At 44.4% G+C, this 27,661-nt stretch overlaps 1 protein-coding gene across 2 annotated transcripts in view; it reads left to right on the top strand.

The window, feature by feature from the left end:
• JARID2 (jumonji and AT-rich interaction domain containing 2) overlaps positions 1-27,661 on the top strand; it is a 272,215-nt gene that overhangs the window by 134,933 nt on the left and 109,621 nt on the right. For both annotated transcript variants that reach the window (XM_040353752.1, XM_040353751.1), the window contains exons 4-5: positions 3,598-3,767; positions 21,912-22,088. In XM_040353752.1, coding sequence (XP_040209686.1) covers positions 3,598-3,767; positions 21,912-22,088 — 347 coding nt within the window. The remainder of the gene's footprint in view (positions 1-3,597; positions 3,768-21,911; positions 22,089-27,661) is intronic.

Below are 27,661 nucleotides of genomic sequence, written 5' to 3' on the forward strand. Positions count from 1 at the left end.
TTACATTACTTTTTTAGTATATGTAAATTTTGTGAGCCCTTACCTTGTAAAACAACCCATGCATTTTAAAATAGATGCAAGAAAAACATTTGTGTATATCTATCTATCTATCTATATATATATATATATATGACCTTGGAATGCGCGCATTATTCATTCGGGAAATATACTTGTAATCCAAAGCACTTGTGTATCAAAGCAAAATTCCCCATACAACATCATGGAAATGCAGATGATTCATTCCACAACCATTTATTGATAAGTCCATATAAAAATATTATAGTAATGTGATAGGTTGTGTAACCATAAAATGTCCATCCACAAATGGCAACCTCCACAAGTGGAATAGAAGAAAAATCCAGCAGGAGCTACAGAGTATAAAAGGGAGAGGTACCTCTAAGTGTAGCAATATGGTTACATTTAATAAAAGTACAATATTTAGCAACTCACATGGTTGATGATTAAAAGAGACACATCTAAGTATATAGGCATCCAGGTTAAAGCTGTCCACATAGAACATTCTCTGTACTGCTGTCCACTGTCATTCTGCAATTGTGACTGGGAAGACTATCTTGCAGTAGAGCCATCTGAAAGCTAGGCTTGAAGCGCTCGTGTAGCGCAGCGTGTAAGGGATGATGTTGATGGTGGTGCGGAGGACATCTATGTGGACAGCTTTACCCTGGATGCCTGCATACTTAGATGTGCCTGTTTTAATCATAACTATGTGAGTTGCTAAATGTTGTACCTTCATTAAATGTAACCATATTGCTACACTTCGAGGCACCGCTATTCTCTTTTATACTAAGTTGTGACATAACGCTACTTGTATATAAAGACATTGCTTGTTTATCAAGTCAAAGTTTATAAAAATAATTACTGTGTGTGTGTGTGTGTGTGTGTGTGTGTGTGTATATATACACACACACACACACACACAGTATCTCTCAAAAGTGAGTACACCTCTTACATTTTTGTATTATATCTTTTCATGTGACAACACCAAAGAACTGACACTTTTCTGCAATGTAGCAAGTGTACAGCGTGTATAACAGTGTAAATTTGCTGTCCCTCAAAATAACACGACACACAGCCATTAATGTCTAAACTGCTGGCAACGAAAGTGAGTACACCCCTAAGTGAAAATGTCCAAATTGGGCCCAATTAGCCTATTTCCCTCTTCGTTGTCATGTGACTCATTAGTGTTGCATGGTTTTTAGGTGTGAATGGGGAGCAGGTGTGTTTAGAACTCTCTGAAGATCTAAAATGTTTTTGAATTGTTGCTCTACATAAAGATGACCTAGGCTATAAGAGGATTGCCAAGACCCTCAAACTAAGCTGCAGCACAATGGCCAAGACCATGCCGCAGTTTAACAGGATATGTTCCACTCAGAACAAGCCTCGCCACGGTCGACTAAAGAAGTTGAGTGCAGGTGCTTGGCGTCATATCCAAAGGTTGTTTTTGGGAAATAAACATTTGAGTACTGCCAGCATTGCTGCAGAGGTGGAAGGGGTGGGTGGGTCAGCCTGTCAGTGCTCAGACCATACGCTGCACACTGCATCAAATTGCTCTGCATGGCTGTCGTCCCAGCCTCTCATAAAGATAATGCACAAAAAAGCCTGCAAACAGTTTGCTGAAGACAAGCAGACTAAGGACATGGATTACTGGAACCATGTCCTGTGGTCTAATGAGACCACGATAAACTTATTTGGTTCAGATGGTGTCAAGCATGTGTGGCGGCAACCAGGTACAAAGACAAGTGTGTATTGCTTACAGTCAAGCATAGTGGTGGGCGTGTCAAGGTCTGGGGCTGCATGAGTGCTGCCGGCACTGGAGAGCTACAGTTCATTGAGAGAACCATGAATGTCAACATGTACTGTGACATATTGAAGCAGAACATGATCCCCTCACTTCGGAAACTGGACCACAGGGCAGTATTCCAACATAACGACCCCAAACACACCTCCATGATGACTACTACCTTGCTAAAGAAGCTGGGGGTAAAGGTGATGGACTGGCCAAGCATGTCTCCAGACCTAAACCCTATTGAGCATCTGTGGGGCATCATCACTTTGAAGGTAGAGGAGCGCAAGGTCACTAATATCCACCAGCTCTGTGATGTCATCCTGGAGGAGTTGAAGAGGACTCCAGTGGCAACCTGTGAAGCTCTGGTTAACTCCATGCTCATAAGGATTAAGGCAGTGCTGGAAAATAATGGTGGCCACACAAAAAATTGCCACCTTGGGCCCAATTTGGACATTTTCACTTAGGGGTGTACTCGCTTTCGTTGCCAGCGGTTTAGACAGTAATAACTGTGTGTTGAGTTATTTTGAGGGGACAGCAAATTTGCACTGTAAATCTTTAGTGTTGTCACATGAAAATATATAATTAAATATTTACAATAATGTGAGTGGTATACGCACCATTGTGAGAAACTGTGTATATAAGAGTGTATATATATATATATATATATATATATATATATATATATATATATATATATATATATATATATATATATATATATATATATATATATATATATATATATATATATATATATATAATCTCTTTTTTTTCTTTCATAAGTGATCACATAACTTCTGTTGTCAGTTGCATAAGGGACTTGGGCTACATGTACATTAGCCTACCCTTACTGCGTCTGCGGGAAAACACAAAACACTGTAAAAGCGCAAACTGCGTATTTGCTATGTTTCGTGGTTTCCTGCTGCCAGTGGTCAAAATGTTCCTATCCTGAGCACGATTCTTCTCTGCAGGAGGCCTAATGCCTTGTACACACGACCGGTTTTCACAACGAGAAAACTGCCAGTTTTAATATTGGTCGTGTGTATGATCCCTAGCAGTTTTCTTGACGAAAAAAACTGCCCGCAAAAAACTGCTCTTTTTTTCTCGTCGTGTTTCCGGTTGTGTGTATGCTTTTCCGAGGGGGGAAAAACGCGCATGCTCAGAGTCAAGTATGCAGTTCAAAAGAAGCCCAAAGGGTGGTGCCATTTGAAAGGAACTTCCCCTTTATAGTCCAGTCGTCCGTCACCGTGCTTTGGTCGAAGTTTTTTTGCATGAACGTGTGTATGCAAGTCAGGCTGGAGAGGAATCGCGTCGGTAAAAACTTTTTTTTTTTTTTTTCCCTGCCGAGAAAAATGGTTGTGTGTACGAGGCATGAAGCTTCTGTCAGCCTTCTTCTCTAGCTATGCCAAGACACATTATCAAGGCTGGAAATGTCTATATTTTGAATACAGAAAGACACATATAGTTTTTTTTTAAACCAAGGAGAGAGGGAGCATTTTCAATAAGGAACTGACTGCTCTGGGCTTCAACAAAATGGCGGCCTTCAGTGAGAAGAAAGAGAGGCAATGTTAGAGGCAATTTACAGCACACACTCATTTTGGTAGCATAATTATTATGTGGAATGTATGTTTTTTTTTGTTAAAGGATATTCATTGTATCAGAAAATGATGGGTAAAACTCTGCTTTAATGGTGCTCTGCCTGGTGCACACCATTTCCTTCAATGCGTCCTTAAATATGACTAAGGTCATTTATCTTACCAAATTTATGGTTCTCTTTTATTTATTTTTTACAGGCCAAGGCTGCAAGCACAAAGAAAATTTGCCCAATCCCAGCCAAACAGTCCGAGCACAACCCCCATTAAAATTGTGGAGCCATTGCTACCCCCTCCAGTTACTCAGATGTCCGACCTCTCTAAGCGCAAGCCCAAGACTGAGGATTTCCTCACATTTCTGTGTCTCCGAGGTAAGAATGTTCAACTTCCTTTGCTTTATATACAAAAATAACATTGCTGTTAGCAAGAATATCCGTCTGATACTGTCCCATTCCAGGGAAATGCAATTTGAGAAGAGATGTTAAATGCATAGGTAGAGGCTACCTTTAAATGCTTCCCACCTGTGTCATTGTAAAATGACAAGCTGGCGGGAACCCTATTGAACTTGGACGACGTCATATGACGTCGTCCTGAGAACGTGCTCTTTGTGGTCACTCGGGGCTGCACTCCAGCACAATCTGTTTTCCACTGCATCCTCTGGACACAGTGGATGATCAATCACTATACTGGCCCGCTGCGAGTTTCATGTGATCGCTTTGACCAATGACAGCAGACCACGTGACCGTTGTAAACCATGAATGGCTTTTTTTTTTCATGCCATTCATTGAATACAATTGTGTTGCTAGATGTGATTGGTCACAGTGCAAACAGGGCCAATCACAGCCCATTAGTACCATGTGATTTAGCTGTGATCAATCGCAGATAATTGCAACAAAATAGTGTCTGCACACTGTCATTCAGTAAAAATATTTTCTTATAGCAGTAAGATTAATTGCTATAACCGAACATCTTGTGTATAAAAAAAAAAATATATATCCTGATCAACTCCCCAGAGGTTGAAGGGGTGGGGGGGTCAGCCTATCAGTGCTCAGACCATACGCTGCACACTGCATTAAATTGGTTTGCATGGATGTCGTCCTAGAAGGAAGCCTCTACTAAAGATGATGCATAAGAAAGTCTGCAAACAGTTTGCTGAAGACAAACAGACTAAGGACATGGATTACTGTAACCATGTCTTGTGGTCTGATGAGATCAAGATAAACTTATTTGGTTTAGATGGTGTCAAGCATGTTTTGCGGCAAACAGGTAAGAAGTACAAAGACAAGTGTGTCTTGCCCTACAGTCAAGCATGGTGGTGGGAGTGTCATGGTCTGGGGCTGCATGAGTGCTGCTGACACTGGGGAGCTACAGTTCATTGAGGGAACCATGAATGCCAACATATACTGTGACATACTGAAGCAGAGCATGATCCTCTCCCTTCGGAGACTGTGCCGCAGTAGTTGGACCATCATGTATTTTTCATCAGGACAATGACCCCAAACACACCTCCAGGCTGTGTAAGGGCTATTTGACCAAGAAGGAGAGTGATGGGGTGCTGCGCCAGGTGACTACCTCATAAAGCTCATCAAGAGAATGCCTAGAGTGTGCAAAGCAGTAATCAAAGCAAAAGGTGGCTACTTTGAAGAACCTAGAATATGAAATATATTTTCAGTTGTTTGAGCCTAGGTTCACACTGCTGCGAATTCAAAATCGCTGTAAAATGCACGATTTTACCGCGATTTCGCGGCCGCGATTTCGGCCGCAATTTAATGTAAATCGCGGCCCGAAATCGCAAAAAGTAGTACAGGAACTACTTTTTGAAATCGCAGATGCGCCGTCGCACTGATTAGGACAGTGCCATTGCCGGCAAATGCCGCCGATTTGAGATGCGATTTGACATGTCAAATCGCATCTCGAATCGTTCCAAATCGTACCCAGTGTGAACCAGGGCTCACACTTTTTTGTTATGTATAATTCCACATGTGTTAATTCATAGTTTTGATGCCTTCAGTGTGAATCTACAATTTTCATAGTCATGAAAATAAAGAAAACTCTTTGAATGAGAAGGTGTGTCCAAACTTTTGGTCTGTACTGTATATATACATACACACACACACACACACACACACACACACACACTCTGTAGATATATATGTGGTTGTACTCTTGATTCTAATAAATACTGTATTTATTAGATCTGACTGGGAGCATCACCTGGATCACATCCTAATCGGCATGTTAACAAAGAAGGTTGTACAGCATTACTTGGTGACCAGCTGGGGGCTCAGTTCTCTGCTACCAATAGTGCCAGCCTTCCCCTGCATGTAGCCATAATGTCACCAGCACTAGATCCTAATAGACTGCTGCTGCTGCCAAGGAGACGCCAGACCAGTGCTGTCAATAGCAGGTGCAGGACAGCAAGAGGAGGGCGCCCGGTCGCAATTGCGACAAGAAATTGTGACCAGGCACCCGGGGAAGCTTAAGCCTGCAGAAGGCTGCGCCACCCGGTAATTGAGGCCGCGCCTTTGCGGCCTTCACAGAAGGAAGCTTAGGCCTGCAGAAGGCCGCAAAGCCGCTGCCTCAATTACCTTTTAAATGGCAGTTAGCATTGAGGGTCAGGAATGTAAGTTTTTATCAAATCTTCTTTAACCAATCATTTGTCTATAGGCCGGGCAGGACCACTCCAGTTCCGGGTGGACATCATATCACAATAATAGCCCATCTGTACCATGTGATTTAGCTATGGCCAATCACAGCTAATCACAATACACACTAAATGAATCGATTTCAGAAAAAATGGTTGTTTAAATCTGTGAATATCACTGTTGTAAGCAATCATAATGTGTGTAAAAAAAAAAAAAAAAATAGTAGTACAGTTTTACTATGGTATTTATTTTTTATTTTTTACATACTGTCATCAGTCAGTGTCACTGATCACTGCCTCACCACCAGTTATATTATGGCGCTATACTGCACTGGTGACAGTATGTAAAAAATGGTGAAAAAAACGTATTTCTTTTTATCGTACACCACGGGACCCAGAGCCAGTCATTACATAATGGGTTAAGGGTCACCAGCGGTGATTGGACACTGGCACAACCAATTGAATACAGTTCCCCTCCATATAACTCCTCCTATCAGGGACAGAACTCAGTTTTTTCGCCAGTGTCTAAGGTGTTGGACGCGATTAGGATGTGCTAAAGGAAAGCTCTGCCAAAGAGACCCTCTGGGGGTAAAAAGAGCTATGCTTTCGGAACAACCCAAGACACTTAATATTTTACAGCAAAACTGGATGGGATCTGGGCCTCATGCATGAGGTGTCGCCTGTAATGTCTCTCTTCGGAGGACTGGGCTCCAGCACTTTTGCTATACTATGCTAAAAGTCCTGGTAAGAGTCCTTTACAAGGCCCAGGGGAGAGGTCTCCTTTAAGTAGGAACCCATATCCCTATAGGTTGGCACACAAAACCCACTGTGAGGGGTGAAGATTGGTTCTGTCTGGTTTCAGCAGAAAAACCTGCAGCAGGGATAAGGTAGAGGAAAGGAGTCCTAAAAATTACTTAAAGTGGTTGTAAACCCTTCACTTAGACTTCAGCTCATTCTAATCTCTATAGAACAGGCAGCTGATTGCTGCCTGTAAAAGTTCTCTCACTGTTTCTGTTGCCGTAGAAACCATCCTACATTAGTGACGGCAGCCGCGCTTTCCCAGTCCATCCTTTCTTTCACGGCACACAATGTGTATCCTCAGCATGCTGTGTCTTTCCTTTCCCTTGTAAAATGGCACAGCACTGAAGGATCGCGATATGTGCCCTTCTTTTCCTGGTTCTCCCCTTGTGACTGTACTAGACGTCACACAGGGGAAGTGAACCAGGGCAGCTGCAGAGCAAGCAGCTGCAGCTATTCCAAGAGCCATTGTCAAGCCACATTAGTATAATTTTCTTAGGAAGAGTAAAGCAGTGTTTTTTCTATGAAAATAATGCAAAATTTTAGACACGATCGCGCATGCGCGAGATTTAGGCAGGGGGACAAAATGGGCGGAAATAACATCCACACACGAGACATAGATCAACAGTAAAGATGGAGCTGCCGATTCCCAGAAGAAGAGATCTTTTATGAAAGTAAAAAAAGGTATTTGCAAAGCGGAATTTAATCATGTTTAAAGGTGCAAGGCATGTACACATATAGTAAGATTATAATGTTTAAAAAAAAAAAAAACAGGGTTTACTTCCTTTTTAAGGACCTTTCCTAAATGTTGAGTAATGTTCTCTTTTGCCACCACTGGGGGGAGTAGAGAGCTGAGTTTTGTACTTGCCATGCTCCATACAGTGTCGGTTCCTTTGGACAAGCACACTGAATACCTCCGCTGCAGAGCTCTGCCTGATAGATGGCCGCCTCTCCCTCCTCTCAGTTGGATGCCAAAAATGGGTAGTGCTGTTAAACAGGAAGCCTTAAAGAGGCAGGCAGCAGAGTTTTTTTCTTTTCTGGCTATGAGAGAAGCTTCCCTCACACCAGCGCTGCCGTCATTAGCACTAGGTTGCGCGCGGGGACACGCTTTATCGCCGGCAGGGGGAGGAGAAGCGCGGTCGTGAGCGGGCACATGCGAGTGCGCAGGCACGGGCACATCTGTGAAGAACGGCACTGTTTACAGGAAGCCTTTAAAAGGAACTCGCATGCTGGCAGCTCTCTCCTTGATGGGACACAGCAGCATTACGGGGACATGTAAGACTCTGTGGTTGGCTGAGCACTCCCAAAAGAGACACCTATACTCTATGCATGAAACTGTGTGTTAAGTTGCATACTTTATGTAGATTGCTAAACTAGCACAGTAGTACAGTGGGGCAAAAAAGTATTTAGTCAGCCACCAATTGTGCAAGTTCTCCCACTTAAAAAAATGAGAGAAGCCTGTAATTGTCATCATAGGTATACCTCAAATATCAGAGACAAAATGTGGAAACAAATCCAGACAATCACATTGTCTGATTTGGAAAGAATTTATTTGCAAATTATGGTGGAAAATAAGTATTTGGTCACCTACTAACAAGCAAGATTTCTGTCTCTCACAGACCTGTATCTTCTTCTTTAAGAGGCTCCTCTGTCCTCCACTCATTACCTGTATTAATGGCACCTGTTTGAACTTGTTATCAGTATAAAAGACACCTGTCCACAACCTCAGTCACACTCCAAACTCCACTATGGTGAAGACCAAAGAGCTGTCGAAGGACACCAGAAACAAAATTGTAGAACTGCAAGGTGGCAGAGCTTCTGCGCTCCAAGCTGGCCCACAGGAAGTATCCGGCTAGGGTCACTTCCGGGTCGTATGACGTCATCATCGGGCGCTGGAGACGCTGGTTCCTGTCTCCATAAACGGCGCAAACAGGGGACGCTGGCTTGCTGGTGTTTGGCAGAAACAGCAAAGGCTGTAGACGACCAAAGGGACGGATGGATTCTACATGCGGTACCTACACAGGCAGCAGATGTGGTCTCCAACACCAGCACCTCTCAGGTAAGCCTGGAGTGTTTGTTACTGTCACTCTCTTGCTATCCTGGTGTGGAGTGTTTTTACCTCCCCCTCCCAATGATTTTGGTGTTAGGGGACACATTTTCTCTCCTCCTGCACGTGGTGTTATGGAGTGTTTGGTAGTCTAGATTTTTATTTTGGGTAATTTGTTTTGTCTTACAGGCCAAGACACAGGACAAGGCCCAAGCGCAGCCACATAAAAGAAAATGTGCGGTTTGCGGAAACAAACTGAGCACCACTTGGTGCAAAACAGTTTGCCGCACCTGTATAGATGGCCTAGTGAGGGATGACCCAGTAGCCTCCTGTCAAAAAATGTTGACTTCGGTCAGAGATGAGCTTACTTCTACTTTTAGCCCTTTTAAAGATCTAATTGACAAGTTTCAGGCTCCCCCACAGGGTACACCCTCAAAGAAAAAAGCTTCAGTCGTTAGCGCTCCGCAGCAGAGGGTAGAGAGTGAAGACTCTGAGGCTGAAGAGAGATCTACCCGTTCTTCTCCAGAAGAATCCAGGTCAGATGCAGGGCCCAGGGATAGAGAATCCTCTAGGGGCTCGAGGTTTAAGTTGTCTTTGGAAGACGTAGATAACTTATTAAAGGCTAACTCTTGAAATGGAAGAGGAGGAGGTACAATTGTCTAAACATGACCTTGCGTACAAAGGTTTGCACAAAAAGAAATGTAAAGTCTTTCCTGTGCACAGTTCCTTCCTTGATACTATCAAGCTGGAGTGGGAGAATCCAGAGAGAAAACCTTTCTGGTAACCTTAAAAGAAGGTTTCCATTTGATGAGGATCCAGCGCTGCCGTGGAACAAAAATCCAAAGTTAGACGCACCTCTTTCAAAGGTTTCAAAAAATTTGGACCTGGCGTTTGATGATATGGGCACGCTTAAGGACCCGATGGACAAGAAAGGAGATATCCTTCTTCACAGAGCCTGGGATTCAGCCATTGGGAACCTTAAACCGGCTCTGGCCTCCACTTGTGTAGCCAGAAACTTGGAAGAATGGCTAACACAAATACAAACTCATCTGTTGGCAGGTACTTCTAGGGAGGAGATTTTAAAATCTTTTCCTCTCCTTTTTAGTGCCGTTGGGTTTTTAGCTGATTCTTCTGCAGAGTCGGTAAGAATGACAGCCAGGACTTCAGATTTAGTGAACTCAGCCAGAACCCAGGGAGGAGACAGGTGATTCAGTTAACTCTGAAGAGGGTTTCAGCATAACATTGCATTTCAGAATCTGGGGAGCAGAAAAAGGTTCTGCTGATATCCCTGATCCCTCCGACTCCTCGTCCTTGTCCTCTGCAGGTGTTGCCTTATCCTCATCTTCTGATTTTTCTGAAAGGAGATCTAAAACAACCAAAGGAGATCTGCTTCGCTTTTTGTCCCTTTGTGAGGACTTTGCGATTAACGTAGCGATTCTCCCGTCTAAGTTGCTTAGGGCAGCTGCCAAAGTGTCCTCAGTGACATATGCAGGCTCAGGCACCACAGGAGAGGCTGCTACTCCTGATAGCAACAATGACTCATCCTGTATAGGTGCGTCAGAAAAATAACGGAGAGAAAGGTACCGAGCAGGCACGGCTAGAGCCTCCCGTCTCAGGCGGCGATGCTTTTTTGTCTTTTTTCAGAAGTTCTTTCCCATGCGTGTCAAGCAAAATAGCTGTTAGTTTCTCGTTCACCATAACATCATTCACACGATTTTTAACAGCCTCAAAACTAAGCACAGGGGTTTTCCAAACCCTAGCAATTGTCATCTTAGTTGCAGTAAAAATATGTTGTTCTAACTGTCTCTCTGGTCGAAGCAATTCGGCAGTAGGTTTGCCCAAAAGGGCTTAATAGGGATCCCTTTTGAGGTTAACGTGAAATAGATTCCGGATAATAGCATAGACCCTGAACCATAGCCTACAAGCTGTCGGGCATGACCACCAAATATGTGCCATGGAACCCTCCTGTGAACATCCTCGGAAACAAAGGGGAGAGTAAGATGGTATGAAGCGGGCCAATCTAGCAGGTGTGGAATACCACCTGTACAACACTTTATAAGCATTTTCTAAAATAAGGACATTTTTTGAAGATTTAGCAATAGCTATAGTCATAGCCCGCCAGTCCTCTGGATCAAGCTGTCTACCCAAGTCTAAGTGGAGGTTTTCTAGCCGAGATTATAGAAGAAAAAATTAGAGAAATAAGGCCTGCAGAATGGGGTCTAGCTCTGCACAACGCCATCGCTGAGAGCCCTGCATTGGCTACCCGTGAAGGAACGGGTTCTGTTTAAGACTGGATGCATGGTGCACAGGGCTACCCATGGCAAGGGGCCAGTGTACCTGCAGGAAAAATTCACCAAATATGTGCCCAACCATACCTTAAGGTCGGCTAATTTGGAAACTTTGGTGATTCCTAAATTTCGTAAGAAAAAATGCGGAGGGAGGACGAGTGCGGTCCAGGGAGCACAGTTTTGGAACTCCCTGCCTCTAAAATTAAGGCTTGAGAATGATCTTTTTAAGTTCAGGAAGCTTTTAAAAACTGAGCTTTTCAGTCTAGCCTATGGAATTACATAGGTTTTTATAGTTCTTTGATCTGCTACTATTTTAAATTTGATCTGTTCCGCTGCCTGTGTGTGTTTTTTTGGTTGTTGCTGTATTGTTGTTCTCGGCGCATCGAGGCCTACGGGTAACTGACTGCGTTTTGTACTTTTTTGTACTTTTAAGAATTTTAATAAATAAATAAATAAATAAAATAGCCTCAAAAGGGGTCAGTATATAAGGGGTCGGACTAGATTTAATAAGATGTTGAAGAAAATTTCTAAGTTGTAGGTAACTATAATGTTCCCGCAAGGGAATATCATGCGAGGAATGTAAGGCCTCAAATGATAGAATCCTAGTGGGAATGAGCAGAGAGTGGATATCAGTGAATCCGTTCTTGGTCCACCATAAGAATTGCGCCGAATTTTCACAGCCTGGAGGAAATAAAGGGCAATGGAGGAATCACAAAAGCGGGAGATGAGGGGAGATTAAACCCGCAGAATATTTAACCGAGTCCCAAAGACATAGAGTGGGCCAAACGAGGTCCCATGACAGCTGGACGGTGGATAGGAGGAAGCCAAGGGACTGAAGAGACTGGTATAGGGTCGGAATCGACAAGGTCAATCGTAGCCCACAACGGCATCTGATATGTATCATGGAGACGAGAGAGTGGAGCAATATTTGCAGCCGTGTAATAGGCCTGCAAATTAGGGACCGACGGGCCACCGTTAACCCGTCGCGCATACAAAATCTGCTTGTTGATTCGGGGATGACTAGAACCCCAAACAAACTGTAACAGTTTACGTTGGTGAATTCGCAAAAAATGCGAAGGGACTGGAACAGGCAAAACCCGGAAAAAATAAAGGAGTTTCGGAAGATAGGACATACGGATTGCAGTTATTCTGCCAAACCAGGACAATGGTAGATGGGACCAGGAATAAAGTGTGTCAGACAATCTTTTAAATAGAGATGGGAAGTTGGCCTGATACAATCCTGCATATGTTGGGGTAAGACGGATTCCCAGGTAAGGAAGCGAGGAGTACCATTCGAAGGGGAAAGACATTTTCAAGTCTTCCAGAATTGAAGGAGAGAGATTAATTGAGAGAGCCTTAGATTTAGAAGAATTGACTCGAAGACCCGAGAAAGAGCCGAAAGTGTCTAGGAGCGATTAGTATATTTGGCAGAGAGATCCTAGGGGAAGTTGAGGTTAACAAAATATCATCGGCAAAAAGGGATATTTTATGGGAAGCGCCTGCTATATCTATGCTTTTTACATATGGATGGGAACGAACCGCTTTCGCCAATGGCTCTAAGGCTAAAATAAACAGGAGTGGTGAGAGAGGGCACCCCTGGCGCGTACCTCTCCCAACGTTAAAAAGAGGCGACTAAAAACCATAGTATTTCATTTTAGCCCTGGGAGAGTCATATAAAACCGATATCCATCGTAAAAAGGAGGTCCCAAATCCATAATTCATGACAAAGTGTCAAAGGCCTTATTCACATCCAATGACAAGAGCATAGATTCTAACGAGCAATTATGGGCAATATGTTGTACTTGCAATATACGTTGGATAGCGTCCCCAGCTTGTCTCTGAGGAACAAAGCCAACTTGGTCTTTTTAATAAGAGATATGGGCCTAAAGTTGGCCCAAGAGGAGTGGTCTCGATCAGGCTTGGGGATCATCACAATGTTAGCAGTCAAGAGATCCGGAGTAAATGATAGGCCACCCTTACGGGAATTATACATAGCCGTCAGGTGTGGCGCCACTATCAGCTAATTTCCTATAAAAAAGTGCAGTGTAGCTATCGCTTGCCCACTTTGAGATCTTTGATGCATTGAAGGACCTCCGCAACCTGAATAATCCCAGTCCATTAAAACCACATGGGCTTTCGACAGTGTGGGAAGTGAGAGGTTATTAAGGAAGCAGTCAGTAGCCTGAGTACCCGACCCCTCAGACGCCGAGTACAGCTTAGTAAGTCGGTAACGGAACTCCTCCAATACTTTCACTGGGTTGCCGGTAAGCACGTTATGTCGAGTTCGCAATGTAATAGGGGTGGGCTTGGGGGCAAAGGCGCGGAGCCTATTTGCCAACATCCGATTTGGCTTATTTGCTTTAGTGTACCAAGCCTGACGAGACCAGCGTAGAACACGCTCAGCACTATCCGTAAGACAGAGGTCCAACTCTGCACGAGCTTGGTCTAAAAGTTTACGCTTGGCAGGGGTGGGGGATTGTTTAAAGTCATTAGAAAGTGCATCCAATCGGGCCTCTAGTTCACGTTGCTTTAAAAGCGGTCTCTTTTACGTTTTGAAGCCAGCTGTATAAAGCGCCCCCTAATGACCGCTTTATATGCCTCCCAGAGGGTTACAGGAGAGGAAACCGAATCCAAATTGGTATGGAAATAGTCCGTAGAGGCTCTCAAAATTTCCGCTCGGACCTCTTGGAGGGACAAGAGCGAATCATTCAGTACCCAGGATGAGGAAGAGGGTTTATCAAGAATAGAACGACAAACCACCAAGACAGGGTCATGGTCCGACCAAGGAGTGGCCAAGATGGATGTAGAGACCACAAGAGATAGATGTTTCCTCAACATGAAGACATGGTCAATCCTAGAGTGAGAATGATGGGGATGTGAGTAATACGTATAATCTCTACCAAGGGTGTGAAATTCTCTCCAAAGGTCGACTAAATCATGGGTTTGCAAGGAATGAACAAACTTCTTGGCGTCCGAGGAAAGGGCCACACGCTCCGAAAGATTTGTCCACAGAAGGGTCCAATGCCAAATTAGTCTCCCACAAGGAGAGTACCCTTTTGGTGGGACGCCAACAGGCCACAAACATGGGTCAAAAAAAGGGCCTGGAGTGCAGTTAGGGGCATAGTACGTCATGATAGTGACATCCGTGTCCTGAATGGTACCTTGCAATAATAAATATCTCCCATCCGGGTCCGCTATCTGTTTAGTACAATTGAAAGGAACTGACTTGCGAAAGGCAATAAGTACCCCCCTGCAGTGGCGTCGCTAGGGTTGGTGTCACCCGGTGCGGTAAAACATGGTGTCACCCCCCCCTCTGTCTAGGCTGCCCAGCACCAAGCAGGCAGCGCACGGGCACAGGGTGCACCCCAAACCAGCCCCTGTAAATGATAGTATAGGGCAGTATAGTGGCAGGTTAGGGTAGTATAGAGTGGTATAGTGGCAGGTTGGTGTAGTGGGGTGGTATAGGACAGGTTAAGGTGGTATAGGGCATGTTGGGGTGATATAGGGTGGTATAGGGCAGGTTGGGGTGGTATAGGGCAGGTTGGGGTGGTATAGGGCAGGTTGAGGTGGTATAGGGCAGGTTGAGGTGGTATAGGGAAAGTTAGGGTGGCACAGGGCAGGTTGGGGTGGTATAGAGCAAGTTAGGGTGGCATAGGGCAAGTTGGGATGGCATGGGGCAGGTTGTGGTGGTATAGGGCAAGTTATGGTGGCATAGGGCAGATTGGGGTGGCATGGGAAAGTTTGGGGTGGTACAGGGCAGGCTGTGGTGGTACAGGGCAGGCTGTGGTGGCACATGACAGGCTGGGGTGGTACATGACAGGCTGGGGTGGTACAGGGCTGTTTGGGAGGGTACAGGGCAGGCTGGGGTGGTATAGGGCTGTTTGGGGTGGTACAGGGCAGGCTGGGGTGGTACAGGGCATGCTGGGTGATACATGGCAGGCTGGGGTGGTAGAGGGCAGGCTGGAGTGGTACAGGTCAGGCTGGGATTGCACAGGGCAGGCTGGGTGGTACAGAGTAGGCTGGCATTGCACAAGGAAGGCTGGGTGGTACAGGGTAGGCTGGGGTGGTATAGTGCAAGTTAGGGTGGCATAGGGCAAGTTGGGATGGCATTGGAAAGGTTGGGGTTGTACAGGGGCAAGTTATGGTGGCATAGGGGAGATTGGGGTGGCACAGGGCAAGTTAGGGTGGCACAGGGCAAGTTGGGGTGGCATGGGAAAGTTTGGGGTGGTACAGGGCAGGCTGGGGTGGTACAGGGCAGGCTGTGGTGGCACAGGGCAGGTTGGGGTGGCATGGGAACGTTTGGGGTGGTACAGGGCAGGCTGGGGTGGTACAGGGCAGGCTGGGGTGGCACAGGGCATGTTGGGTGGTACAGGGCAGGCTGGGGTGGTATAGGGCTGTTTGGGGTGATACAGGGCAGGCTGGGATTGCACAGGGCAGGCTGGGATTGCACAGGGCAGGCTGGGTGGTACAGGGTAGGCTGGCATTGCACAAGGCAGGCTGGCTGGTACAGAGTAGGCTGGTATTGCACAAGACAGGCTGGCTGGTACAGGATTGGCTGGGGTGGTACAGGGCAGGCTGGGATTGCATAGGGCAGGCTGGGATTGCATAGGGCAGGCTGGGTGGTATAGGGCAGGCTGGGATGGTACAGGGCAGGCTGGGGTGGTACAGGGCTGTTTGGGGGTGGTACAGGGCAGGCTGGGGTGGTACAGGGCAGGCTGGGTGATACAGGGCAGGCTGGGGTTGTAGAGGGCAGGCTGGGGTGGCACAGAGCAGGCTGGAGTGGTACAGGTCAGGCTGGGATTGCACAGGGCAGGCTGGGTGGTACAGAGTAGGCTGGCATTGCACAAGGTAGGCTGGGGTGGTATAGTGCAAGTCAGGGTGGCATAGGGCAAGTTGGGATGGCATGGGAAAGGTTGGGGTGGTACAGGGCAAGTTAGGGTGGCATTGGGCAGGTTGGGGCGGTATAGGGCAAGTTATGGTGGCATAGGGGAGATTGGGGTGGTACAGGGCAAATTAGGGTGGCACAGGGAAAGTTGGGGTGGCACAGGGCAGGTTGGGGTGGCACAGGGCAGGTTGGGGTGGCACAGGGCAGGTTGGGGTGGCACAGGGCAGGCTGGGTGGTACTGGGCAGGCTGGGGTGGTACAGGGCTGTTTAGGGGGGTACAGGGCAGGCTGGGGTGGTACAGGGCAGGCTGGGGTGGTACAGGGCAGGCTGGGATTGTACAGGGTAGGCTGGAGTGGTACAGGGCAGGCTGGGATTGCACAGGACAGGCTGGGTGGTACAGAGCAGGCTGGCATTGCACAAGGCAGGCTGGGTGGTACAGGGTAGGCTGGCATTGCACAAGGCAGGCTGGGTGGTACAGAGTAGGCTGGTATTGCACAAGGCAGGCTGGCTGGTACAGGGTTGGCTGGGGTGGTACAGGGCAGGCTGGGGTGGTACAGGGAAGGCTGAGATTGCATAGGGCAGGCTGGGTGGTACAGGGTAGGCTGGCATTGCACATGGCAGGCTGGGTGGCACAGGGTAGGCTGGGGTGGGGCAGGCTGGGTGGTACAAGGTAGGCTGTGGTGGCACAGTGCATCTTGGAACTCTATGTAGTGACACTGCAGAGTAACTTACTTACATAGCATATATGCAGATGAAGACCTGGTCTTGTGGGCGGGGTTGCTGTGTCCTCACCTCTAGCTGCTTGAGCTGCAGCGTCATCGATGGTGGAGTCTGTGGGAGGAGAAGAGGAGGCAGCCACACCCACAGCTCCACCCACCAACTCCGGCTCACACGGGGATAGCCTGACTGAGGAATGTTACAGGCAGCCTCCCCGCATGGCTAGATGCCCTGCTCGCACCGCTCCAATCAATACAGTACAGTGTTCAGCAGTGCGGCGGCCCCGGGGTCACCCCTCTGGCGGGTGTCACCTGCTGGGCATGTCGGCTAAAAAAAAAAAAAAACGGGATGGTGTCCCCCCTCTAGCGGGTGTCACCCGGGTGCGGACCGCACCCCCCTAGCAACGCCTCTGCCCCCCTGTGCTTAGTCGGGGCAGAGGCAAAGTAGACCTGCGGATATTGAGCATTAAAATATTTAGGACAAGAAGCTGTCGAAAAATGCGTCTCTTGCAGACATGCAATATCGATCTGCTGTTTCTTAAGGTATTTGAAAATTTTAACCCGTTTTTGGGGATAGTTCATGCCATGAACATTCAGGGACAGCCAATTTAGCTTCATGTTAAATGTAAAGGAAAAGTGAGCAATTTTGCTCGAGCCTAAACCCCGCAGACTCAAAGGAAGAAAAAGAAATAGAAAAAAAGGAAAAGAGCAAGTGTGAGACAAAAGTGAGTTACATAAAGAAAATGAAGAACATAAACATTTGAAGCGAAGAATACTGAAACAACATAGTTGCATATAGTAGTGGGACAAAGGCCCACTAAGGAGGTCGGAGGTTGATCTGCACAATCGCCCAGGCCAAGTTCCGGCACGACTGGGGGGGCAGTGGTCCGACGGAACCACCCAGCGTTTTCCGTAACAGAAACATATAAATTTCGTAAAATAGAAAAATAGACACACAACATACCGTATTTGCCGGTGTATAAGGCGACCGGGCATATAAGACGACCCCCTAATTTTACAGGTTTTTAAGAGTTTTTGCCTGTACTCACCGTATAAGACGACCCCCCTTCCGACGCTTCATATTTCTTCCTTCTGGAGCCATATTCTTCTTCCTTCTTGCTGGAGCCGGAGCCAATCACAGCAAGCAATGTATTCTATTAATGAATACAAAGCCTGCTTGGATTGGCAGAGGCTGTAACATCATCAGCCCACGCCTCTCTGACTCTCAAAGCCAATCCGAGCAGGCTACTGTATGTAGCCTGCTCGGATTGGCAGAAGTTGTTACTCCATTTTGAGCAGGCTCTGTATTCATTTGAATACATCGCTCACCGGGATTGGCTAAGCGGTATATACTGTATGTAGCCAAAGCTTCATACAGTATTACCACACATCCAGCAGGCATCCGAGCAGCTGACCCGGCGTATAAGACGACCCCTGCTTTTTGGACAGTTTTTTAAAGTGTAAAAGGTAGTCTTATATGCCAGCAAATACAGTAATTGTTCTGTGAAGGGTACAACCGAAAAATAAAAAACTATACAGCTACATCAATATATTGACACTATCAGCAGTATATTATAAGTCAAACAGCAGTTCCACGGGTGATCTTCACAAAAGAGAGACCAGCCGGAGAAGGGCGTCAACAGGCACAAAAAAAAAAAGGGAGCTCACAAAAATAACCAAAATAAGTGTAAACAATGTCATTAAACAGATAAATATGTCAAATACAGCAACACAGAGACTAAGGCCCAGGATCCCTAAACTTCATCTATTAAAGATGGGGGACGTACCCCATAACCCAGTATGGACGGGGGCATTTAAAAAAAAAGTGGAATATCTTGTATCCTGACCAACAGAGAAAGTTCCCTAACAAGGCAACAACAAACTTTCCACAATAAAAGCATACAAAAAGCGTTCACTTAAAAAAAAAGAAAGGGAGCTGGAAGCTAGAGTCATTGTACTCGGATGGACAAATCTCTTGAACAGAAAATCACGTTTCCAAGGCCCAGTGCTGCCTTCTCACAGTTGGGGCCGCCCAGGGCAAAAGACCATCAGTGAGCAAAATAACCAAGAACTAAGGAGGGTGGGATGAGGGATGGGCATAAGCCAAAAACGAACAGAAAAATCATGTGGAGAGTTAAACACCAAGGCTGATTGAGCCAAGATTAAGAGGGGGCCAATAACATGACTTAGAACAGGACGCACGATGAGCGATGAAAGTCAGCTGATGAAACATCAAGGTCAAAAAAATCTTTCTTCATAAATTTAAGCCAAACTGTAGTCTGCTACATTTACATGGTAAAATTAACCCAAACTATTGTGTGTAATATCTATATATAGATATATATCTATATATAGATATCTGAACATTGATCAATCCTGATGTACTGACATCTTATTTCTTGAGGCCTGAAAACACCAGGACAGTACAAATATCCCCCAAATGACTTTTTGGAAAGTAGACAGTGCATCAGTGATCAGAAAAAATCACTGATGCACTAGGGGGCGCTGAAGGGGTCAAGTGTGACCTCATTTGTGTTTCTAACTGTAGGGGGGTGTGTGGCTGTAGGTGTGACGTCATTGATTGTGTTTCCCTATAAAAAGGGAACACACGATCAATGACGGCGCCACAGTGAAGAACGGGGAAGCTGTGTTTACACACAGCTCTCCCCGTTCTTCAGCTCCGGAGACCGATCGCGGGACTCCAGCGGCGATCGGGTCCGCTGGTTCCGCGGTCACGGAGCTTTGGACCGGGGCGCGCACCCGCGACCCACGGCTGGGCACTTACCTGTACGTGCTTGTGCCCAGCCATGCCATTCTGCCGACGTATAAGTGCAGGAGGCGGTCCTTTAGTGGTTGAACCTGAAAAATGAACCTGAAAAATGATGTGAAGCCCGCACGCGATCATTTTAAATTACGTTTTTGTAAAACGTTTTTTTATGCCGAAAAATTATCGTGTGTACGCGGCATAAGACCCCCATACACACTATTAGATTTTCTGCAGACTTTTGTCCATGTAGTGGAGGGGCCTGCCTAACTGCATACAAATTGAAACTCTTAAGGTTTAACCTTTTATAATATGATTTTGGTAATTCTGAAGACAAAAGTCTGCAGAAAATGTGTGTATGGGCCTTCCATAAAACACATTTTCTTGATACACTTGGAAACATAGGCATCAATAACAAGATACAGTAGGAGAGCCCTTCCAATATAAGCTTCCATTTGAAAAGTATTTGAAAAACAAATGTAAGGGCGAAATGATTCAGACTTGTATCTAGTTTTCGTTTTTGTATTAATGACAATTTTTTGTGCTTTTGCTTGTAACTGCTTTTCTTATAGAGTATTAAAAGAAAAAGAAAAGCACACACTTGGTAAAATATTGGCTTGGAAGAATCGACAGCAAAAACTTGTTTTGGAATTACTACAAAATGTTGAAAGTGTTTGAATAGATTTTGTATGCTGAAATTATCCGATATGACTATTCATGTGTTCATTGTACTTTTTTGTGCATTAAAATGTCACATACATAAAATGTTTTAATACCTCTACATACTTTGCCCTAATGCATGAGCATGCAAAATTTTCTGGATTAACCACTTCAGCCCCGGTGGATTTGGCTGCTAAATGACGGGCCACTTTTTGCGATTCTGCGCTGCGTCACTTTAACTGCCAATTGCATGGTCGTGCGATGTGGCTCCCAAACAAAATTGACATTCTTTTTTCCCCCCCACAAATAGAGCCTTCTTTTGGTGGTATTTGATGCGGTTTTTATTTTTTGCGCTATAAACAAAAAAGAGCGACAATCTTATAATATATATATATATATATATATATATATATATATATATATATAAATATTTTGTAGATGCTATTACTTTTGCACAAACCAATCAATAAACGCTTATTGCGATTTTCTTTTTTGCCAAAATTATGTTGAATACATATTGGCCTATAAAAAATATTTCCTTAGTTTTAGGCCGATATGTATTTAACATATTTTTGGTAAAAAAAATCGCAATAAGCGTTTGGTTTGTGCAAAAGTTATAGCGTCTACAAAATAGGGGGTAGTTTTATGGCATTTTTATTATTCATTTTTTTTCTTTTTTTTACTAGTAATGGCGGTGATCTGCTATTTTTATTATGACTGCAACATTATGGCGGACACATCGGACACTTTTGACGCTTTTTTGAGACCATTATCATTTATACAGCGATCAGTGCTATAAAAATGCACTGATTACTGTGTCAATAACACTGGCAGGGAAGGGGTTAACCACTAGGGGCAAGGAAGGGGTTAAGTGTGTCCTAGGGAGTGATTCGAACGGTGTGGGGGCTGGGCTACCAGTGACACGACACTTATCACTGCTCCTGATGACAGGGAGCAGTAGATCAGTGTCCTGTCACAAAGCAGAACAGGGAGATGCCTTGTTTACAGTGGCATCTCCCCATTCTGTCGCTCCGTGACATGATCGCGGGACACCGACGGACCCACGGTCACGGAGCTCGAGCCAGGGGCACGCCCGCACGGCGGCAAATTCAAAGCAGCGAACCTGTATGTTTCTTTGCACAGCCGTGCCATTCTGCAGACGTATATGTACAGGACGCGGTCGGCAAGTGGTTAGCGGACGCTTCAGAAAACATCTTTACCGGCGTCTTTGCAGGCAAGAGCAAAAATTCTACTGTCCAGTACTCGATGTCTTCTAAAACTTTTGCCTGTGCCCTCCACTACCACATGCTTAAAGATTACTCGGCTTATGTAGATTAGACCGAGTTCCTACTGCTTTTGGGGAGCTAAATTTGTTTTCCCTAGATTCAATGTACTTGGCAAAGGTATGCTGAGGAAAAAAAATAGCCACATGTGTGTGCTTAACAGTTTGGGGCCTGGAAAGACTATACCATTTAAAAGTAGGCTTTGTTCCACATATTTATGGCTTTGTTTTCTTGTTTACTGGCGAATACGTTTTAGGGTATTAACAGAGTCAGCAGATTCTCAACTGCAGCGAGTTAATTAGTAAAAAGACCCATTAATGCAAACTGTTACGATATGATTTTTTTTTTTTTGTATGTGAGGCTGCTTGTAAATTTACATAATATAATATATTGATACTAATCTGATAGTAAATCTTTTGCTTTCATGCAGGTTCCCTGGCCTTGCCAACCAGCATGGCTTGCTTTGGAAGTTCCCAGGATGAAGAAGATGTTGAGGATGATGATGTGGAACTTGAGTTCACCAAAATAGCCACCACTAACAGTTCATCCTCATGCCACTCAACACCTCGCAAAGGAAAATCACAAAAGCATGTCACCAATGGACATGGTAAACTGCAAATAATTTTCTGTTTTACATATAGGCATATCTGTAGTGTACCAGCTTACCCACTCCATTTTTTGCTTTTGGAATCCTGGTAATCCCTTTTGCTTATACAGGATGGGTTACAGTGATACTAAATTAATTGCCATAATTTATCCACATAATTTATATCATGGCACTGTATTTTGTTTTGTTTTTAATCTTCCAAGTACCTTATTTCTTCAGCACAGGTGTGTGGTCACATGATCTTTCCCTGTTTGCCATCTGTAGAAAAAAAGACCCTTGGGGGTGGGGCTTCTATTACTCTGCTGATGTATACTCTACAGTGTGAGTCTGTCTGACCAGTCCTAATTGGTGATGTGCAAGTCACGTGGCCAAATAAAAATAATTTCAAAAGAGCAATTCAAACTAGATTTTAAATATCAACTGTTACAGCTCCCTAAAATCTTTATTGAACATCAAATGTGTATTTGTTGTGCGTTTAACATGGTGTAGGCTGAGTCAAAGACTGACCCTAGCTTTCACTTTGTTCAGACGACATCTGAATCCAAGGCTCCTTTTTACTTTTGTAAGTTTTTTTTAATAAATGTAATCAATCAGCATACTATATCTCACCCCCCATGTGTTTAGCAATAGGAGGACATGGTGAGGGAGGGGAGTGCAATATACCACAGTTTATACATCCACATGTGTTACTCTATACTCATGTGAGCTGCACAGATAATAAAAAGGAAATGAAGAGCTTAGAAGAGAACTGAAACAAAGCATGCTCCATAGAGGACACCAGCTGGTCTATACAATCTCAAACTGCAGTGGGGATACAGATAATATGGGAAGGACAGCTGAAGGCAGGATTAATCAGGTATATTTCACTTACACAATATAAATGCTTTAGTGGCTTTGTGAGTTTAAACACTCTATTATATAGCATGTAAAGAGTTGTTCATAGTCTGGGTTTAACACTGTAAATCGTATTGGTGTTAACATCAAGTAGGAGGAAGTAGCATAGAACAAACTTTTGGATTCAATAAGAGTTTTGTAAAGTGGCTGCAATGAACTAATGAGCTAAATGTAAATTAAGTTGTAGTGTGCTAAATCGCATTGACCAGGTTTATTTGTTGCTTGGAATTACTGTTAAATGTGAACCTGTGGACAGATTATGGGCATAGCTCTTCTACTCTTGACCATTGAGTTTTTTTATAGCGCCACCTACAGGAGTAGGACACTAGGCAGAAAAAATAACACATTACTGCCTATGGGCAATCATAGCTGGTATAAACTCCCTCTGCGCTATAGGTAAGCCAGTTATTTCTGTCTAGTGTTTCAAAAATAAGGACCTGGCTCCCTGCTGGAACCTATGGTTCCATAGATCTTTTTTCTCTTTTTTTTTTCCCCATGTTTTTTTCTTGCGAAGATCTTTAGTCAACAGCTGAGTTGGGTGACAGGCTGGATAATGTAGACCAAGTAGTGACCCCAGTACAGCTAGTGAGTGCTCGTCTCCTGGCCCTGGGTAGCGTGTTTTTTTAACGTCTCACAGGGACACACGACTGTGCACCTGACATGTCACAGTGTTTCCCTGGCTGGCACCCCCCCTCACACACACACACACACACACACACACACTGGTGTGATCTGTCTATGGAGTGTTACCCGCTTCCTTTGGTGGCAGACTGTGGGTATTCCCTATGGCGGCCAGTCCTGAAGGGTCATCCCCCTCCTCCCTTTTAGACCTGGATGGTCAGTCTCTGTGCCTTCTCTCCTCACCACGCCCCACCCCCTCCCAGGTAAACAAGGCTTACCTGAGATTCGTCTGTTGGCCTTCACTGGCATTGGTTTCAGCCAGAGGGTTTTCATTAGCATCCATCAGGGTGGTGCCTGGACAGGTGTCGGCTTTTTCGAGGGTGCCAGGACAGGATCGTGTCAGACAATGCCTCTGCTTTAAGGAGGTTACCCATACAGTACTTACACCATAAAAACATTTAATGCCACCCTATATCAGCCAACAGGGCAGTACGAGGAGTTCCGTTGTGGTACTGGAGGCTTCACGCATTCTTCAGTGGGCAGAGCTTCACATGCCAGCTCTTTGCCATGTACATTTCAGGCAGGGAAAGCTGGCAGGGGGCTAACTCGGTCATCACACGCTGGATAAGGGGGAGCGCTCTACACGCAGAAATGTTTTATCAGATCTATCTTCTGTGGGGCAATCCAAACATGGATCTTCTTGTGCTGCACCTCAACAGGAAGGTGTAGAGATTTGTAATGAAAGCAAGGCATCCCTTGGCAGATGCGATGGGTGCTCTGGTGGTGCTGTGGAGCCATTTTCATTTATTCTTTTCCTCCATTCATGCTTCTGCCCTCCTGACTTCTGTTTCTGCAGGCACTTGGAGTAATTCATTTTTGAATTTTTGACAACAACACTATGACCTGGTTATTATGTGATTCTTCGCATATATCAGGCATTTAGAAGTGCATTGTATTTGGTGAGTTGGTTGAATCCTAGATTTGCATTGTAAGGAGCAAGCAGAAAAGCACTAATGAGGAGCCACAGTATGTGAAAAACAATTAAAACCTATACATAGAAACAAGTTTTAAATATCAGCTCATGCAAAAAATGTTATCTATATCAACCAGATCTTATTGCAGGTGTCAAAAGAAATTATAAAGATTACGCATTCCATTTTAAATGTTTCATGATACCAGGTTCATTTTTAACCAAGCTGTATCTTACAAAAAAGTCCACAAGGGAACTAGGGAAGAGAGCAGCAGGACTTTGTGACACCAAAAAACATACAATACAAATATCGAGTATAAAACCAAATGTTTATTGAGCATTTTTTAAAATGGCCTGTATACCACACAATTTAAGGGAAAATATATAAAATGATTAAACATCTTGAGTGTAAAGAGAAACTTCAGAAAGCATAGTTCAATAATCCTGTTTGCAATTTACAGAGCCCCAACGTGTTTCGACCCCTACGATCTTCCTCAGGGGGATGGCGTTGGAGTGGCAAATCAGAAAATATATATATATATATATATATATATATATATATATATATATATATATATATATAATAACAAAAACAGACATGTATGCAGTGTCCCACACCATGAAACCATCATTGGAGGATACACTTGCATGGTTAAATTTTTTTACAGAAAGAACATTATTATATGATACCGGAGGTCCAGAGAGAAAAAAGGAAGCAAACCGAGTGTGCCTTACCCCTGGCATGTGTCCCCAAAGCACAAGGGATAAAAAGGAACCATCCCGAGGTCTATGAATTTCTAACAACAAAGAAGGTGGGGGGGGAGAAAGCAAGTGGCATAAAAGGTGTAACTGTGTGCAGAATATGACTCAAAGAAGGAAGAATGGAAAAATAACCCATACCTCTAAATTTAATGTATAGGACTTTTGATGAGTCAGTTACATCACAGTGGGGACAGGAGATGACCTAAAGCCTCTAGCATATGGAGGGGGGGCATCAACAAGAAAATTGCCCAATATTAAGGATGTAAAAAACATGAACATAAGTGATCTAGATTGCTGCCTGGGTAAATCTAGGAAAGGGAAAAGGAATAACACTCAGTCCTGATGTGACTAAAAAAAAGCCAACACAAATGGTGCAACCTGGCAGCTTGAAATGGATGCCTATTCATCAGGCTAATAGACATGTCTCCTCTATCCCCCACTGTCTAATCCAATAGTGGGCCACACCGGAAAGTGACGTCAACAGTCGGTGCCGGCTGTGACCTCATGACCTGAACCAGAAATGCCTGTGCCAATTTGGAATAGGGCGGCTGTAAGGAAGAGAAACCGCGGCAACCAGCATGAATACAGGGAGAATAGTGGTAACCAAGGGGGGCTACTCGTGCCGGGTGAAATGGGCACATAAAACGCAGTGGGGGGGTTAGAGCAGGGCTGCAAAAAAGTTGGAGAAAAAAAAAACACAAACCCAGCCATGAACAAAAATACGCCGATAAAAAAAACACTGGTGGAAGAGGGGAATAGAATAGCAAGCCTTGCAAACCTCTATCCCGGAAGATTTCCAGCATTTACATACAAATATTATCACAATATTAATATAATTATGTATTATTCTGTGTGGATATAGAAAGATCCCAGACAAAAGAAAAGACAAAAGGACCAAGAAAGTTGCATCAGATGTTCTGATCACCCAGAAGAAAAACCCTTGAGGAAGGGTTTATAACTAATAATTTCATTAAGCCCTGGGGGTTGAGTAGCCTGTGTATCCATTTGAGAGAGTGTGAACTCTGGAAGGTGTATCTTATTACTCCAACTAGTGTCTCCGTGTCCCCTAAACAAGTTTCTCAAAGTTCTGCTTTATATGGCTTACAAGCAACACTAGTCACTGCTGCTGCTGTTTGCTTCTTTAAAAAACAAAAAAAAAAAAAAAAAAACAATTCACAGCAAAATGAAATGTGAGAATATTAACACAGAGATACTTGTAGATTATGCTTCCATAGCCTGCTGACTGACTGTACAGGGGCCTGCATCTAACTGATAGTGGTTGTGGTTAAATAGTCACTATGCTCTGCTGTCTGTCCTGTAGTAAAAGCAGACTTGACTTGGTGTAATACTGCAGATAGTTGCAGGGTATGATATTTTTATGAAAACAATGCTGCTGTTTCACATTCACATCTAAGGCCCCATGCACACTGAGCTTTTACCTTTGATGCATGAGGTTCCAGCATTTAGGTGCAGGTGGAGAGCACAAGTGAATTGTCCAACTGTATGAAGGGCTGATGGGTCCTGAGGCGGAACAGTTGATCAAGCAGTGCCTACGTTTAGGAGAGTATGAGCCCAGGGATGAATGCCTAGAATGCAGTCTGTACTCTTGGCATTCGTCCCTGGGCTCATACTGCCCTAAACATTGGTACTAATGGGACAGCTTGAGCAAATAACTTGGTTTTAATTGAAGGCAGTCACACTGTCATTTTCAGGGCAGGGAAATGGAAATGGGAATATGGTTGGCATGAGCAGCACAGTTCACTTTTCGTACTACAAGTTTTTTTAAACCTGTGTACGTAGCAAAGTGTGTTTACAGAAGTAAAGGAGTGTGTTGTGATTTTTTTTTTTTTTATATATATAAATGTTTTTGAAAATGTAGCAGTTAATCATGTTTGTGCAGACAACAAAAGAGAAGTTTTTTTGTATAGTTGGGCATACATATTGTTGGAATCTGGCTTAGATAGCTTGTCAACCACATATGTGGTTGGGCGATTTATACATGTAAATTGTTGACCATGTCTAAGTTTCTTTCCTGTGACACACAGATCAACTTCCTCTGGTTTCTCTTTGCACTTCTAAATTAACGATAAGTCAATTTTTGTCACAATCATCAGTCATTGCTGTATTTGGTGAGTATTTCAGCCAGTGGGGTTGAGTTACTGAAGCTGGCCATACAATGTGTGAAAATTGGCTCAGTGGGTGGCCTGGTCGGCCACACCCCCACATGACATTCCTTAATTAAAAAGTCTAAAGAGCCTGGTGGGGTTTTCAGGTTAATTTCCACAGGGAAAAAAAACACCACTCCATTCTCCCTTCCCAGTCAATT

The sequence above is a fragment of the Rana temporaria genome, chromosome 5 (assembly GCF_905171775.1).
Source record: "Rana temporaria chromosome 5, aRanTem1.1, whole genome shotgun sequence".
Classification (NCBI taxonomy): domain Eukaryota; kingdom Metazoa; phylum Chordata; class Amphibia; order Anura; family Ranidae; genus Rana; species Rana temporaria.